Raw genomic sequence first — 18,885 nt, 5'->3', positions numbered from 1 at the left:
GTGAGCCCCCACGTTGCTGCCAGCATCAACCCCCCGGGGCTCCCCGTTCCATCCTGGTGCTGTCCAGCCGCGGAAAGGAGAGTGGCCCTCTTTCTCCAGCTCGACCTACTTCCAACGCCACAGACGGAGAGCTGCCGTCTGAATAGCACGTGCGCCACACTTCTCTCTTCTAAGGAATGACACTTTCTTCGGATGATTACACACGCATCTTTCCCTCTGAAGCAGGTCATTTGTCTATTTTACTTTCCTTTATTGAATACTAATGTGGCTGCTAAGTGCCATGAATACAGCACTTTCTAATCCTAACGAATACCATGAAGTTCAGGTTTAAATGTGTTTCCTTATTTGGGGTTCTAACCTATAAAGAAAAAAATCCTATGTATCCAATACACACACACAGTGATCACATGGTCTTCACCCAACATACAGACACACACACACATACATACAGTGGTCACATGGTCTTTACCCAACACACACACACCCACACACACACCCACACACACACCCACACACAGTGCCTTTATAAAGGTCAGGTAGCATGATCTTTATTCTACACACACACACCCTCCCAAGAGAAAACTTACCAGTTTCCAGTCTCATCCATTTTCTTGTATTTTAAACTGCAAGGGCAGGAGAAGAGTAAATATTTCCCTTTTTTATTTTATGTGAATTTCCACTGTGATGTCCTACTTTCATGTTTTTAAAATTTAACTTAATCTTCTATACGTTAACTTTAAAATGACCCAGGAATCATAACTTATAATGTGAAATAAGAAGATACTGAACAGACCAGTGCTTTATTTTAACTCACGACAAACACAAGGAACAAAACCAGTTAGTCCAACAAAAACAAACAGCAATAATAATTTGCCACCGATTGCTACTGCTTAGTATTCTGTCCCAAACCACTGGTTCACTTTTGCCAAGCGCAGGTAGAGAGCCAGGCTGACGATAAAGTACTCCTCCGTCTCCTCGATCCACACCAGCTCCATGCGCAGCCTTCCTTCCGAGTCTGAGTAGTCCACGTAGTATGCCTCCCCCAAGAAATTAGGGCCGTCGGAGGGCCCGGGGCAGCACCGCACACACACCGGGGAGCTGAAACACCAGAAGGGCTGCCCGTACTCCTCCAAAAGAGTTAAGTCCATTATAGAGCAACTCTACAAAATAAACACAAACAGTCACAAGTGGCAAGGATAAAAGTCCCAGTTAGACCTGATGGAGATACGGAGCCTCGTCAGGAAGGACTAAGTGAAAAAGGAGGGAGAAGAGAAAAGAGAACAGAATTACAGGAGGCGGGAGCAGCACGTGCAGTGTGGACTTCCCGACCCCTTAAGTCTGCTAGGTCGATATTCTGTCTTTCCCGGTCCTCAAGATCTACCGTGATTTCAACGTTCTGTAAGACTCATCTGAACCCATTGTAAAAAGCCAGGCCTGTGCTCCTGAAGAAATGGAACAATATTCTTTTGTGTACGACAGATCTTTGCCGAAGCTTAAATACCTATTTACATGTACAGTTAATAAAACATCTCATCACAGCAAAGAGCAAGTGGACCAAGAGAGACGCCTTAGTGATAATGAGGTGGTCTTCATGCTCGGTGACAATGCGGCTCTTGGCCTCGGTTATCACCCCTCCCCCCTGTGAAGAGGCCTCCATGCTCCTAGGCAGGATAAGGCCTAGCTTACTGGGGGCCTCTGCATCCACAGCAGAACCGTCCCGTGGAAATCCAGTTCATCCCACACAATACAGAAGGAGAGGAGTGAGATCCAGGGCGCCCACAGGCACAGGGGGCACTGGAGGAGCCAGACTGTGCGAGCACCACCCTCCTCACCACCCCAGCCAGCCCCCAGCCCCCACAGCAAGCCTCCCCGCTGTGCGGCTGGTTTGTGACAGAGGCAAACTCCGATTTAACTGTTCAAGGAAATATCTGTATGCTGGAACAGAACTGCAATATACTTTAAATGGGTGTAGGAGTAAGACGTTTTTGAGTAAATGCGACTTGCCTGGTGCAACCTACAGCTCCACTCTTTGTCCATAAAACAAACAGCCAAAAGGGCTTCCAGGGAACGCGGGGGTGCAGTCAACACCGCTCAGAAACGGTGCTGAGAGCCACCCACCCGCCTCGCTCAGTGGAAAAGAAAACGCACGCAGAGCTGGATAAGTCAGCCAACTGACGGTCAGCGCTAAGAAGACGCGCACAGCTCTTCCGACTCCAGAACAATCAGTCAAGGACTTTCAAAGCAGCATCACACATACACGTCACCAGACACGTTAATTATACAGAGACCGTGTACTTTAAGGAAAAAAATTACCTTTATACAGCCATCAAAACTATTAGTTTTCCAAGAAAGGCCAACTTTTCCAATAAGAGGTAGGTGTTCTGTGTTATTTTTAAAACTTATCACACTGAGCTTCATGTATTCATTTTCAAGGTATCCTGAAAAGATTGAAGATATTTTAAATTACTATAGAGCAACCAATGCAGGACCACAGATCAAGATTCCTCGGGTCAGCCACTACAGGAAGCCTCATGGATCTAAGAGCTGGGTTTGGGGATGGAAGGAGAGAGAGACCCCGGCGTCTGGCCGAGGCCAGGGCACCACCACCTGCACCTGCATTCCTGAGACAGAGAAACGAGCGTGCCTCACTGGGGAGACGGGGAGACAGAGAAACGAGCGTGCCTTCCTGGGGAGACGGGGAGACCCCGGGGTGAGCCCAGATAGCACCCTGTCACCATGGGGAGGCCGCTGAGAGGCAGGGGCTCCACTGATCTGATAAAACAGAACAGCAAGGAAAGTGAGGAAACAGAGCGTGAAGCTTAGGAAAACAGGGGCCAGAAAGTGCACAGCAAGGGCATTAAGTGTGAGGGAGGACAGAGACATCCAGAGAAAGGAGCGGGGAGGGCAGGCGACTGTGGACGTGGTCAGGGAAGGAGCCCCCGCAGGGCGTCTCCTCACAAGCGCGTAAATGAGCAGAAATCCCAGCCCACGTGGACCGGGAGCTGAGATGAGCCCGGGCCACCTGGACCAGCGCTAAGCGGCCTGCGAGCAGCCGCCATGGTGGGGCTGTACGCGCGCCTGGGGGCCTGCGGGGCCGCTGAGCCTCCTGCACCCACTGTAACGCGTCCTGCTAAGGCTGCATCAGCCATGACAGGGCCACGGGCCCTCACCCGCACGTGAGCTTTCTTCAGAGGCCACACCTGCCCGAGCGTGCCATGTGAGTCATGGGCCAGCAGGGGGAGGAGAGCCAGGAAGAGCACAAGCTCTCTGACCCCACGCCGTTCCATCCACAGGACAAGAGAAAGCCAAAGCTGGGCTGCCATGGGAGTCAGAGTCCCACTCTGGGGACTCGGCACAGTGTCCTCACATAGGCACATCAGAAAGATCAGCAGCAGGACACAGGCTCCGAGCGGAGTCCCATCGGGCGGTGCGGCTCCAGCTCCGCGGGGCAGCCCAGGTCCCTCCTCTCCAGCTTCTCCAGCGAGGCCTAGGGGGAGCCGAGGCAACACCATCCTGCCCAGCAGATGTGGCCCTGATCAGACCCGTGTCACTGCACAGCCACGCAGGGGACTGCCGGCCAGTCCGCAGGCCATGGCAGAAAGCGGACTCCAAGGTACCACAGCCAGCGACAGCTCAGTGGCATCCGTACGAGTTGATGAACATGAAATCTCTCCAGGAAGCGAGGACCGCTGCCATCACCAGGCATCCTCGCTGTAGACCAGTAACGACACTGTGGCGTCTTCACGGTCAGCGCTCTCCCCACCGACCCTGGCAACTGCTTCCATCTCTGACACGGAACAAGGGGAAGCTCTCTCTCCACATAAGCAATCTGCACACAGGACGCAGGTGTGAAGGTGAGTGTACATAAAACGGGTCATGCTTCTGAGTATTTCCTGTACACCAAGCATAAGCTAAGCACTTTGTGCATAGCAGCTTAAAAGAACAGCCTAGAACAGGACTACTAATTAGACACCGTGCTTCTCTGAGCTCAGAGCTGAGAAAGCAGAGAGGCAAACAGCGCCCTCTCTGAGGCCACACAGCAGGGAAGCGGCACAAATGTGACCCAGACCGTGTTCTGTGTCTACGACGTTACAACAGAGTAAAATGGATGCAAAATCAGGGAAACAGGATCACCCACTGGCTTAAATACTAGCTGAGAATGTATAATGTGGGTTTAGATTCTCAGGAGGCTTTGTTTTCATTCTACTACCCGCAGAGTAGAAAGTATGACTGCACAGACCCGACGTGCTGGGGAACCAGCTACAGCCCCCCAGCCACGGCTGATCCCTGGGCTCCCTGCCTGCCGCCCCAGCCCTCCTGTGACCGGGGCTGAGTGGCCTGGCTCCTGGCTGGGGCGCGTCCCTGCTCGCCTGGGTCAGCGTGAGCAGCGGGCGGGGGCAGAGAAGGGAAAGCTGCCTTGACGGATGGGGCCAGGGGCACAGGCAGCACTCTGGGGTCAGTTCCTGGGGTGACAGCGTGATGCTCTCACGGGAGAAGCCGCAGTCTCCAGGAAGACTGAGCCAACACATCCTCATTAAACTCCTGTGATGCTTAAGCCATTCGGAATAAACTCTGTTGTTGGATCCCATCTAACCTTAACCTGCCAACATATAAAGGCCACCCCTAAAACGCAGAGAAATACAACACAAGGCTCACTACCCTTGGCTTCCAGGACATGCGCTTACAAGCACGAAATCTAAGAGTCGTAAGGACTTCATTTCAAACCCTGCCCAGGCATTTACTAGCAGCGTGACCATGGTCAAGCTCCAAGCCAATCACAGTGAGAGAGGAACAGAAAGTGCTTTATAAAGCTGTGTGATTAATGGAACTAACAGTAAATAGTAACATTAGAGGATGGGTCATCATAAATGCCACGCTAAGCACTTTTATGTATTATCTCAACAATAATAATCCATCTAAAGAGTTAAGTCTACCGCCAGCCAGAAAGATGCACCGTGCTCATGGACGGCAAGACTTGAGACGGTTAGGATGTCCATTTACCCAAATTCGACATACAGGCTTAATAATCTCAATCATAATCCCAGCAGGTATTTTCCTAAACTTTCTACTTTGTATTGGGGCACTAACAAACACTGTTCTGACAGTCTCGGGTGAACAGCAAAGGAATCCAACCACACATACGCCATCCAGCAGGCATTTAATAACTAATTTATCAACAAAGAGCAACATTTGCCAAGCTGATTCTAAAATTCACATGGCAATGCTAAGGGCCTAAAACAGCCACACAATCGTGAAAAAAAGAAAAACAATTGACGTCAAGAATTACTAAAGAGCTAAAGCAATCAAGACAGTGTGGTATTACTATAAAGATCAAGAGACGAACAATGTAGAACAGATGGGTCCAGAAACAGACCAATACTTTTACAAGCAACTGATTTTTTTACAAAAACATCAAAATAATTCAATGAGAAAAGAAAGCCTTTTCTCAAATGGTGTAGGAACAACTTTCTATTCATTTGGGAAAATGAAATGAACCTCAACCCTTGCCTCATACTTCATACAAAAATTAATTAAGGATGTTTCACAGACTTAAACCATAATCCAGCTGGAAGAAAGAATATCTCCATAATCTGGTGCAGAAGGTTTTTTTTTTTTAACAGAAAACAGAAAACAATACCATAAAACAAAAAAATAATAAATGAGATTTCATCAAAGTGAGAAACTTCTGATCACTAAAATGGTATAACCATCAAGAAAATGGGGAGCTTCCCTGGAAGCTTAGTCGGTAAAGAATTCACCTGTGATGCAGGAGACCCGGGTTCGATCCCTGGGTCGGGAAGGTCCCCTGGAGGAGGGAATGGCAACCCACTCCAGTACTCTTGCCTGGAGAACCCCATGGACAGAGCAGCCTGGAGGGCTACAGTCCATAGCATTATAAAGAGCCAGACACGACTGAGCGGCTACACCACCCCCACTGAAAAAATGAATAAGCAAGCCACAGACTGGGAAAAAGACACCTGCCAAACATGTATCTGGTAAAGGACTATTACCCAGAATATATAAAAAGCTCTTACAACTGAGGAATAAAGAGACAAACTACACAGACACAAGGTCACTCCAAAACAAGACATACAAATGGATACGAGCACGTGAAAAAGTGCTCCCCACTGGCGGCCACCAGGGAGAAACCACCACTGCCACACACCGGATCGGCTAGAATTTAAAAGACAATAACTTCAGTGGTTGCCCAGGATATGGAGCAACCACAACACTCAGACACAGATGATGAGAGTGTAAAATGGCACAACCACTCTAAAAACTGAAGTCTGGTTAACTTCTAACACATAAAAATCTCTTATACATAAAATAAAAAAAGATTGTCAACTTTCAATCCATAAACCTGCCCTAAGCTTCAACTTTTCAGCCCTAGGTATTTAGCCAAGAGAAAGAAAAATGTATGCCCACAAAAAACACTTTCATAAAAATTCTATGGTAGCTTTATTCCTAACAGTCCAAACCAGAAAACAACCCAAATTCCTTCTCTAGCAACAGGAAAACCGGTGAGCAAATTCTGGTGTATTTTTTCAATGGAATACAATTCATCAGTGAATAGGAGTGACGATCACCCCTGCATCTCAAAGACACCATGCTGAGAGTCTGAACGCAGGACATACCGTATGAGCCCTACTGTATGACGTCCTAGAACAAGCAAGACCCACCTATCGTTAAAGAAGGAAACATGTATATGGGAGCTCTTGAACTAGTCCTGTAATTTTTTCTAAGTTGGAAAGCAGAGGGGAAAGTTACAGAAAATGAAGCACTCAAGGGTTAGCTGTTATCTTGATCAGTGTTCCTCCAAAGGCCCCTCTGCGAACGCACCAGCCCCACTTTTCCCATCCAACCATAACTCCGGGCAGGGCCCACTTGAGTCCTCAGAGCTTCCTCGTCCCCCAGTGCCGTAGGGAGCTTACCCGTCACACCTGCGGCTGACAGCACCCTTCTAACTCCGTTCATCTCTTTCTTTCCTAAACCCCTGTGTGTTAGCCACTCAGTTGTGTCCAGCTCTTTGGACTGGGTTGCCGTTTCCTTTCCCAGGGGATCTTCCCAACCGAGGGACTGAACCCGGCTCTCCAGCACCGCAGGCAGATTCTTTACTGTCTGAGCCTCCAAGAGAGCCCTATACTCTTGAACATTTAAAGATACTGGACCGTTGATCTCTTTCCTGAAATAACCTGGTCTCTGAGAATAAAGGTCATGTCTTCTGTGGCATATTAATGACACTACTGTTAACAGTTCTCATTTCTCAGCTATGATTCGAGTTCATTTTTTGCATCACAAATAGAACATAGAAAAAGTGGGAAGTAAAGACAGTGGGGAGGAGAGACCAGTGTTTTTTCCTAAAGCAAAGAACACAGAAGGAGGGCAGGGGGTTCAGTTAGATTAGAACTGCCTGAGGCAAGGACAGCAGAGCACAAGTTAGCTAAACAGATAAACTGAACAAGACAGAACCCTCGATTACCATCTGGAGACCAGCTCAGGAGCACAAATAAATGGAACAGAAGCAACTCTCAGATGTCTGTGCAAGTTTTGGATAAAGAGGGAGGGAGACCCTATAAACCTAGAAATACAAGCCACAGAGTATTAAGAATTTACAGCTGCAGAGACCTGATGCTACAAAGTAGTAATTAGGAACAAGACTCTAACGATCAAACAGAAATGGCACGAATTCTTAAGGTGAGAAAATCTCCTGTCGGCTGTCTAAAGTAAATCTCCCCTGGAATACACATGGCTTTGCTATTTTTCTCAGAGAATTATCTTGAGATAATCTGCAGACACGTCTGTTATTCCAAACCCCTGATATACATTAACTGTAAACAGTTAAATGCAGTTACAGACCAGGTCCCTGAACACGAAGAAAAAAGTCTGACAGACCCAGTGGACATGTATTTGTGATTTTCTCTAAGGAACTTCTGGACATTCATGAAGTCAGAAAATCTCAAACAGAAGTAAAGAGGCCAGAAATGCAAAAGAGGAGGAAAAGAGCTCCTGTGAAGGCTTCCCAGGTGGCTCAGTGGTAAAGAACCCACCTACCAGTGCAGGAGAGGTGGGTTCTGTCCCTGGGGTCGGGAAGATCCCCTGGAGGAGGAAACGGCAACCCACACCAGTACTCTTGCCTGGGAAATTCCACGGACAGAGGAACCTGGTGGGCTACAGTCCATGGGGTTGCGAAGAGTAGGACACGACTGAGCAACTACACAATGATGAACAGTTTCAGAACCTCAAGGGTCCTCCCCACAGGTCCTGGGTCCCCAGGCTGGGGCAGGTGAGGGGCAGGGGGGCCAGCTTCAGGGGTCACAACCTGTGCGTCTGCAGAGGACCCTCCTGGTTTAATGTCACCACTCTGAACTGAGTAATTTTCTCACAAGGAGCCTCGAAGTTCCATTTTATGCTGGGCCCCACAAACCACATCGTCTGTCCCGCTTCAGGGAAAAGACCACTGGCTCCCAATGAGCCGTGATGTGAAACGCGTGGAGGTCCGCGTTCTCCTGCCGTGTGGACAGCATTCTGTAGCGCCAATTTGTTCATAACGGGCCACCAAATGTGCAAACCAGGGAAAAGGCAAGCACCACCACTGACGAAGATGCTATACAAATTATCTGCTCTAATTTTCAAGATAATCACCACCTAGAAATGACCAAACAACTTCTAATGCCTTCCTGTTACCATAAATGTTGAGAGGATAATCTGACCTAGAAACACAGAAAGTAATCAGTATCAAGGAACAGAGGAAACAAAAAACTATCTATTTTTGGAATCACAACCAATAAAAATGGGGTAACATACTACATAAGAAACATATCTCAAACAAACCACAAAAAAATTTAATGTAGAATTTCTTAAAAAGAGGTTATCTGGGCTAAACAGTTTCTGCTCCTCAAGAGATGAACAACCCTACTTTTTTGTAGAGTGAAAAGTTTCTCAGGCCCATAACTTCCTTCAGATCCCTCAGTGTTTTCTATTGCACCTTATAGAGTATGGTACTACTGATTATTTAATCAGCATTTTAATGAAAAGCACATCAAAAAATCTCCAAAGGATATAAAACAAATCTAGTAACGGAAACATAACCTCAGCGTATTCACTCACAATGACACAAAAATGAGTCGAGAAAGGTAAAAGACCTACGTGACAAACATTTCTCCCAAGGACAGGGAAGAAAACTTAAACAGAAGGTCCAGAGCCCGGAATGAAACCCCATCAATCCCTTCCAAATTAATGTACACATTCGATACAAATCTGATCAAAATCCAAATAAGACACTTAAAATCTGGCCAAGCGATTATTTTAAATATATCTGAAAGCATAAATGGATGGAAATAACTGAGACATTTTCGATAAAAGTTTATTGGTAAGAAACGTTACCCCAGGAGAAGAACACATTTTTGTAACAAAATCCACAAGTAAAGCCTGGAGGAACTTCCTGCCTGGTAGAGTCACTGGGAGAGGGGCCCAACCCATAGCAGAGAAGGAGCCCTTGTGGGACGGCAGGAAACTGCAGGCTGCCTGTGGCCGTGTTCCCAGCCCAGGGATGAGCCCAGGTCTCCCGCATTGCAGGCGGATTCTTTACCAGCTGAGCCACGAGGGAAGCCTGGGTTTACAAAAGGAAGGGAGATCATCAAAAGGGAACAGAGGCGAATGTCCGCCTGGCCTTGCCAAGTGGGTACTTTTTACGTGTAAAAATCTTGGAGGAAACAACAAGAAAAAAAGGACTTTTTATATACAATGAACAATTTTTTAGTGGGACCTTCTCTGGTGGTCCAGTGGCTAAGACTCCACACTCCCAAAGCAGGGAGCCAGGATTTGATCCCTGGTGAGGGATCTAGACCCTACATGCTGCAACTCAAGATTCCTCATGCCGCATTTAAGACCTGCCAAAATAAATAAATATTTAAAAACAACACCACCACCACCACCACTTGGGGCCGGGGGTGGGGGGGGTGTGGGAATCCAAAACAACATGTACAAAATTTAGAAGGCAAAAGAAGACAAAATGTCAAAAATATTTGCAACCAATATAACTCATATAGGTCTAGTAAACATTTAAAACAGTGGAACCAATCAAACACAAACTGGAAATTCAGTTAGGAAAGAAATATGAAAACCAGCCAGCACTGGCATAGCCCTGTCTCCTGGACACGCCTCACTTCCTTTCTCACCTGACCACTGCAGCTCTAGCAGCTTAGGTGCCCTAAGCAGCCCGCCGACAGCTGCTCCAGTAACCGCCAACTCAGCCACAGTCCACAGGCCTTTTAAAACAGTCAATACACACGGCTTTGCTAATTTTCTCAGATAATTATCTTCAAATAATCTTCAGACACGTCTGTTATTCCAAACCCTTGATATACATTCAACGTTCGCAAATTTAAAACAATCAGATGTCATTTTCACCTCTCAAATTACCAAATATTTTTCAAAATAATGCTCGTGATAATAGTGATATAATCATGGAAAAGGAGACCTAAATGCCCAACAGAAGGAGCAGAGGTCAATAAAGCATGATAAAACCAAACACAGGTTGTCACACAACTTCCCAAAGTCTAATTTTTCAAAGGCTATTTAGTGACAGGGGGAAAAAGCAGGCACTGCTCCCACAGTGTGGTCCGCAAATATAAACATAGCTCTAGATTTGAAGATGAACCAAAAGAGAAACAAGAGTTGTCCTTGGGTGATTTTTGTTTTTTTACAAATGTCCACATATTCAGAATTCTCAAATCCCATAAAAGGAAAAAGCCATTCATTTTAAAATGCATTTTGTAACAACTCAAATAAATGACACTAGCAGCATACTTTGTTATTTATAAATTCTTTTCCTCTGCCTCTTTACCATCACTCTCCCTCTCAACACTGATAAAAAGTCTCAACATGCTGTACTGTGCAAAATCTTTTTCCTCCAGCTTCTGAAAATTGGTAATAATTAGCTTGATACTAAGATCAAAAAATACACATTCTTTCATACTTTGCACTGCTGAACATGCTCTTTTTCAGGCTCCATTTACACTTCAAAGACACGACTGGACCTCTTCCTGTCTGCTCTTCCACTGGGTGAACTGTAATCGCATCCTGAGACAGCCTACCCTTAGAAAGCTGAGGTCTGGAGACAGGTTTCAGGAGGATTCCTACCTCACCATTCCTCTCTGACTGAACAGTGTGTACCGACAACATGATCCATGCTGAATACTCTTCCTCCTGGGAGTCTGGAATCTGGGTGAGGCTGGCAGAGGGTGCCACGTGGCCAGCCCCAGTAAGAGCCCTAGGTGCTGAGGCTCCAACATGCTTCTCAGGCAGACAGCACTCAGCAGGTGGAGTCACGACTCGTGTGTAACTGCACGGCCCTGGGAGGCGTTCCTGGGTTTCCCTGGGCACGTTATGACTTCTGTACTTTTGCAGATGTGGGTAGACGGTTGGCACTGGGTCCCCAAGACCCAGAGGATCTACGGGGAAGACTCACAGGACTCAGGGCATAGCTGTCTTAATGGCTAAGATTTATTACTGCGAGAGGATACAGAGCAAAGTCAGAGAAAAAGAAAAACCGCAAGGGTCTGGAGGAAGGAGGTGTGAGCTGCCAAGGTCTTGCCACTGCCTTCTGCAGACTGCCTCTGCAGCCAGGCCAGGCTGCTCAGCGCCCTGCAATTCTAGGGCTATGAGGATAAAACATTTATCCTTGACAGGGGCACTGTGCTGTCATCCCCTCCCGCAATGACAGAGCTGGAATTGACTAAATATACCACCTGGAACCACAAGTGCATTTCTCAAAAACCTAGAGGACGTCTGGGTATGTACTCTGGCAAAGAGGGATGACGACTCTGATGGCAACGGCGCCCTCTGCTGGTCCGCATCGCGGAACGACAGGCAGAGGAAACAGGCAAGAGTGTCTTGTGAAGCCTTATGGGGAAAATGTCCCTTACGGGGAAAACAACAGATGAAAGGCGAATTGAATTGCTCCCATCACAGGCTCCCATTCTCTTTTACTCAGCCTCCTTCGTGTCCTAACAATCATCTCACCTTCTCAGGGTATGTCAGCGTCCCAGCAGAGAAGGGCCCCCACCTGACACCCTTGCGAGCCCACCGCCTTGAAAAGACAGAGTCACACAGGAGAAAGCACACCCTAGAAGCACAACGCTGCAGAGACAGCGTGCAGGAGACAGCAGCCAAGTGCTCGAGACCCTGGGCTCCGCAGTCAGCCCAGGGTGCAGCGGAGGGAGCACTCCCAGCGCGAGCTTCAGCCGCTCCAGCAGTAACCCGGGAGGGGCCACGGTGCCCAGCCCACAGGCTTGCCGTGAAGACTAACACAGGCACGAAGCGTGCGGCAGGCACCTGCGACGAGGGCCCGCCCGGGTTCTCTGCCACCCTTGTCCTGTCCTCATCACAATCGAGGGCACAGCTCGGGCATGAGGGACGCACACAGAGCGCAGTCGACAGGACGCGGTGTTCCCTGACAACGAGGCGCGGGCAGTCCTCTCCTCTGAAGTCCCAGCAGCACCCCCGACACGGACCTCGGCCCAGCCCCTGGAGGAGAGAGACCGTGTCAGGCCGGGAAGGCGGGACGCAAAGGGCACCCGAGGACCCGGGGCTGGAAACCTGCAGCGCGAGAACAAGCGCTCTGCCAGCCGCAGCCCCGGGCATGCACATGGCGCCCTGGGAACAGGTGCGCACGTTAGCAGCCCCTCCACGGCGCGTATCAAGAAAAGGGATGAGATTTCATTCTCTCTTTTAAATAACAGAATCAAGGCAAGTGGGTGGACGGACAGAGAAACTACTTTGGGCTCAAAGAAAAGCAGAGAAAAAGGCAGGTGGGCTGTTTCTGGGCAGAGCAAATTCAAGCCCAGAATAGATCATTCTTTACATCACCTTTCAATTCCTTCCAACCTCGAGAGTCCAAGATTCTGGGCATAAAGGGAACCGGGGGGAAGAAAATAAAGAAAAGAAAACCTGAAAGTTAAACAATCTAAGCAGTCAACTCAAAAAGCTAGGAAAAGATCAAAATAAAGCCCCAAATAGATGATTTCTAGGAAATTATATGAATCTTAAACTGATTCAGTTAAAAGTAGAAACTTTCTTATGACTGAAAATGAAACAAATTTAAAACATAAAAAACTGAAAACTATAGTTTGAGTTTAAATGGAAAATACTAAAAACGAAATAACTGAAACTAGTATTTTTAAAATAAGCACATATATGAGAACAGGAGCTTGTCTTAGGGACTCTAGGATGTTAACCTTCCCACAGAAGATGTATTAATGAAATTTACTATGTTAATAGTGTAAAGGAGAAGAAAGCATACCATCAATAGTTGCCCAAATGAATTTCATAACATTTAATAATTATTCCTGATTTTTGTAAAAAATCCAACAAATCCAGGAATAGAAAGAAACTCAACTTGAGGACATATAACAAAAACCTAGAAGAAATGTACTTAGTGACAACATATTTTACTAACTTAATTCCCCATTAAGTTGGAAATACTCTCACAAAGGGGAATTTGCCAGTATCTTTCAATATTATATTTGCAATGTACTCTTTGAGCTAGCAATTCTATTTCTAAAAAAGTCTCCCAAAGACAAGCTGACAAGACATGAAGTGATATGCGAACAAGGCTATTCACTTTACATTCACTAAACCACTAACAGCAAAGGCTGGAAACCACAGAAAAAGACATTAACAAGTGAAAGTCGCTCAGTCATGTCCGATTCTTTGCATGGGCTTATACAGTCCATGGGATTCTCCAGGCCAGAATCTGGAGTGGGTAGCCTTTCCCTTCTCTAGGGGATCTTCCCAACCCAGGGATAGGACCCAGGCCTTCCGCATTGCAGGCAGATTCTTTACCAGCTGAGCCACAAGGGAAGCCCAAGAATACTGGAGTGGGTATCCTCCAGCGGATCTTCCTGACCCAGGAATTGAACCAGGGTCTCCTGCACTGCAGGTGGATTCTTTACCAACTGAGCTATTGGGGAAGGACAAAAAGAGAAAGACCTGTATCTTATCTTAAAAACTAATCTTCAGAATAAATTATTAATTGGAAAAAATGAAGGAACTTCAAAGGGAGTCTAGTATGTCATATTTTAAAAATTGGGAGAAATATGAATATATTAATATATTGCATTATGTATTCAAAATGAAACATTGAAAGAACAAACTTCGGTCTAATATGAAGGATTACCTTTGGAGGGAGGGAAAGAACAGAAGTGAAGAGACAGGGCAGAAGTAAACTACATTGTTTTACAACTTCAACTTTGGACCATATAAATGTGGTATGTAATTTCTTAATGTAAAAACAGAAGCAAAGCAATCCTGAAAAATAAAAAGTCAACTGAAACAAATCACCCTAATCATATACCAAGGTGATAGCAAACCACACAGAGCAGAATTATTTTAGGTGACTTAACTTTTTCTAAGGTGATATACATATCTTAAGCACATAAAAAGCCACAAGGAAAATCTTAAAGTAACATGTAATGTGTGCTTAGTCACTCAATCGTGTCCGACTCGTGTGCTTAGTCACTCAATCGTGTCCGACTCTTGCGACCTCATAGACTGTAACCTGCCAGGCTCCTCTGTCTGTGGAATTACTCCAGGCAAGAACACTGGAGTGGGCGCCATTTCCTTCCCCAGGAATCAAACCCCCACCCAGGAATCAAACCCAGGTCTCTGGCATTGCAGGCAGATTCTTTACTGACTGAGCTAAAAGGAAAGCCCTAACATGCAATAGGTTATTACTAATATCAGTATTCGGGGGGGGGGGGTTGAAATTGTATATATTTTGATGTTGTTTAGAACAAAGACTTTCAGCATAGGAAAAGAAATATAAGTATATAAAAATGATAGGTGAATTAAAAACCCCAAGATCTTTGATTTAAATGAATGTGTAATTTATTTCTACACATATTATAAAGTCAACAAACCTCATAGCTCTGCCCAGTGAAAACCCTAGAAGAGATGAAAACCCAAGAGCAACAGGCGTCCTTAGGATATAGAGTATGATCTCTAAATGCCACAGTCTATAGTGAGAAATAAAAGGAAACAAAGGTCCTGGGGAAATGGCCAAGTCCAGGTCTGGGTGGGAAACAGACAACATGAGCTTGGAGCATCTCATCCTGTTGGAACGCAAGCAAGTTACCAAAGGGGAAGAGTCATGTCAGAAGAACAGAAGCAGATGACCCATGACAGGACAGTCTGAACATCACAGTAATAATAAAAACAATGGCTTCAAATGGACTAAAATAACCTCTGTTTTTTCAATCCATGAATTAACAATAATACCTCACTTGAGAAGGAAATGGCAACCCACTCCAGTATTCTTACCTGGAACATTCCATGGACAGAGGAGCATGGTGGGCTCCAGTCCATGGGGTCACAAAGAGTCAGACAGGACTGAGCAACTGAGCGCAGAAAACTTATAAGTCATCTTCAAAGACTATTACAGCATAAATTAATATGCTGTATGTAAATCAAGAAAGAATCAAGCATGTATCATGCCTTTCCTGTATTATTTATATTTCATGATAACTTAATAATTGACAAAAGAAAACCATTCTTTATCAAATGCTAATAATAGAAGAAGGAATGATACAATTAAGGAATCACCGTTTTATAATCTCTAATAAAATGATGGACTAGGCTTCCCTGGTGGCTTGGTCAGTAAAGAATCTGCCTGCAATGCAGGAGACTTACATGCAGGGCAGAAGACCAGGTTCAGTCCCTGGGTGGGGAAGATCCCCTGGAAAAGGAAATGGCAACCCACTCCAGTATTCTTGCCTGGAAAATCCCATGGACAGAGGAGCCTGGTGGGCTACAGTCCACAGGGTAGCAAGAATGGGACATGATTTAGTGACTAAACCACCAGTAAAACAATGGATTTAAGTACTCGTCATCCGGTAAACATTCATGGAGAAATTTACAAGGGAAGAAGCGGGCTTGTTCTTCTGTTGATGAACCCGCCCACCAATGAACCCACCCATCAATCTTTATATTTACACAGATAACTTGAAAGACACAAAATACCAAAGCTCACACAAGAAGAAAACAGATAACCTAAACAAGCCCTACAGCTATAAAGGAAACTGACAATGTAGCTAAAAACCTTCCCACAAAGCAAGCTCCAGGCCTTGATGGCTTCAAAGGTGAATTCCACCAACCACTTAAGAAAAAAATACTGCCAATTCTATCCAAAACCCTCCAAAAAATTCAAGAGTTGGATATTTCCCAACTCATTCTATGAGATCAGCAGTGACCTGAGACCAAAACCACACAAAGATATTTTAAAAAGAGTTGGAAGATACAGCAAAAGTAACAGAGGAGACGGTTACTAACAATCTTAAGAAATGTGCAAAATTTGTATGAAGAAAATTCTGATACATTCCAAAAAGACATAAAAGTATTTTTGAACAAACTGAAAGACATTCCATACTTGGGGGAGGGGGGACAAATAAACAACAAAGATGTCAACTCACCCTAGGTTAACATATACATTCTTCATAATTGTAATAAAAGTGCCAACATACAGAGAAAAGCCTAGAAATCTTCTTAAGACAAATGCAAAGATGACTCAGAGAAGAAGGAAGGTGTATGAACAGGCAGAGAAGCCGACCTGAAGTCAATCCCACTGACCAAACTGGGGACAATTTTAGCTTTACAAAGAATAACGTCTATAACTGATTATAAATTATTGAGTACTTAATAACCCAAGAGTCCAAAGTGACACTAAACAAGAAAGACAGGAGAGAGTGCCCTCAAAGCTGTTTCTACCATGGCCGGTGATAAATATACCAATTTCGTAATCTGCAAATTGGTGGTTAAAAGAGAAAGGATTAAAGCATTTACCCTGCCATTACAGGAAGTCACCCAGTTGATGAGGGAAAACGTTCTCTACAAGAGCTCAGCTAATAACTGCAGACAGAATGACGCAATTTTAAAATCACTGTTTTCTAAACTCCAAAAAGATGATGTAGGCAGGAAGTATTGCTAACATGCTGTTAAGTTGCTTCAGTCGCGTCCAACTCTTGGTGACCCCATGGACTGCGGTCCACCAGGCTTCTCTGTCCATGGGATTTTCCAGCCAAGAATCCTGGGAGGGGTTGCCGTTCCCTCCTCCAGGGGATCTTCCTGATTCAGGGATCAAACCCAAGCCTCTCATCACCTGCACTAGGGGGTGGATTCTTAGCCACTAGCGCCACCTGGGACACCCAGGCAGGGAGTATTAATGGATGTCAAATCCATCAGGTGGAAGAATCTGGGGGACCAGGACATTCAGAAATGAAATATGTAATTTTCGCCTATAAAATATTCTTACAACCAGTGTGAAACTTGAGTCTATGCAAGTCTGTACACCGAAGTTTAAGTTTACAGGATACAAGGACCGATACCAGGTGGGAAGAGTCAGAACCAGGGCAGGCACCTGCATCACCCCCACCCCCGGGTGACGGCCTCTGCCTCCCATCCACCGCTGCCTGGGTTCCTTTGCCTTCACCCTGGGTACACCCCACACTGGGCCTGTGGGGGCAACCACCACATTCACCATACTCCTTTGAGAAGGAAGAAGTCGGGGTGAGAGGAGGGGCACGTGGCGGGGCAAAGCACCAGGTACCAGGGGAAAGGGTGAGCAGAGAATGTTCCAGAAGGTAGAGAAGGGGGATGTGATGATGGAGCCAGAGCCAGCAACTGCGAGCGGGGCTGGCCCAGAAGCCCCACAGCCTGTGATAAGGGGTCTGCGGGGGAAGAGGGCACGCAGGGCCAGGACAGACACGGGTACTGGTCACTCGGCGGGCCTTCCTTAACTCGGGTATAAAAAGCGGTCCCCGTGCCTCTCCAGACTTTGAATTTCACACTGAAACAAACACTCAAACTCAGGGAGCTTCACCTTTGCTGGCGGAGAGATTGCGAAAGGAGCCGCAGAGGCAGGACACGCCCCCATTATGCATGTCCACGTGGAGCCTGTAGCCGTGCAGTCCACGCTCGGGGCTGTCATCCGAGATGGGTGCGTGCGGAGGCAGCTCGTAGGGGCTGAGGAGCGAAACACACGTGCGAATCTATTAGCCTCAGAGGAAGACGCTCTGACGGGAAAGACTCCCTAGAAAATGAACACCCCTTCAAGACGGCAGCTGCCGCCAGCCCTCTGTGGATTCCTGATAGGGTTCAATACCACTGGCTCAGGAGAAGGGCATGTTCCTTTTCCCTACTTCTATACAAACGGGCAAAAACCTGTGTTCCCTGGGCACCCCCGGACCACCACGACAGAACGTGGCTGGGACCCGCCCTGGACAGCAGCTCTGCTTCAGGTGGTCTCAGCATTCAGAGGGTGAATGCGCGGCAGGAAGACGCGCCGGACAACAGACCAGCAGCTCAGGGACCGCCGGGAGGAGACCCAGAGCTACAATGAACGAGGCTTCATCCAGGAAGAACCATGTCAGCAGCTAACGCACCCAACGGAGAAGCACGCAGGAGCTTTCCAGGTCGGTATGTGGGTGCCTTGGCCCCGGGGGGTGAGAGAAGTGGAGAAATGGAAAGCACGGCCCACATGCTGACCTGAGGTCCATTCACAGGTGTGCTGTCCCGACCAAGCACAGCACACGCCTGGAGCTCAGACCCCAGGGGCCACGTCGGCCTGCTGTCCCGATACGAGCAAGCAGAGCGTGCAGCGTCTCAGTGCGCTCGAACCTCGTCACTGCGAGGCGCTGCCCTGATCTACAGGCCGCGTCCCGCAAGGCGCGCCAGCCTGAGCCCTAACGAGGGCAGCGGAGGCGATTCGCAGGTAACCCCGTGACTGCTGGCAACAGCTGCGTCATCATGCCGTCGGCTTGTGGCTACTGATTAAAAACACGGTATCTTTAAGCTATTCTTGGAACGCTAGGACGCTTTCACCTCAGACTC

The 18,885-nt window shown here is 46.9% G+C and overlaps 1 protein-coding gene across 1 annotated transcript in view; it reads right to left on the bottom strand.

The window, feature by feature from the left end:
* The window catches only part of FBXO15 (F-box protein 15), a 34,946-nt gene continuing 16,842 nt past the window's right edge, over positions 782 to 18,885 (bottom strand). The window contains exons 8-10 of the mRNA XM_018039710.1: positions 17,876 to 18,018; positions 2,314 to 2,438; positions 782 to 1,160 (exon numbers count right to left, since the gene is read on the bottom strand). Of these exons, the coding sequence (XP_017895199.1) occupies positions 891 to 1,160; positions 2,314 to 2,438; positions 17,876 to 18,018 (538 nt within the window). The 3' untranslated portion in view covers positions 782 to 890. The remainder of the gene's footprint in view (positions 1,161 to 2,313; positions 2,439 to 17,875; positions 18,019 to 18,885) is intronic.

The sequence above is a fragment of the Capra hircus genome, chromosome 24 (assembly GCF_001704415.2).
Source record: "Capra hircus breed San Clemente chromosome 24, ASM170441v1, whole genome shotgun sequence".
Lineage (NCBI taxonomy): Eukaryota > Metazoa > Chordata > Mammalia > Artiodactyla > Bovidae > Capra > Capra hircus.
This window is presented reverse-complemented; position numbering and strand designations above follow the sequence as displayed.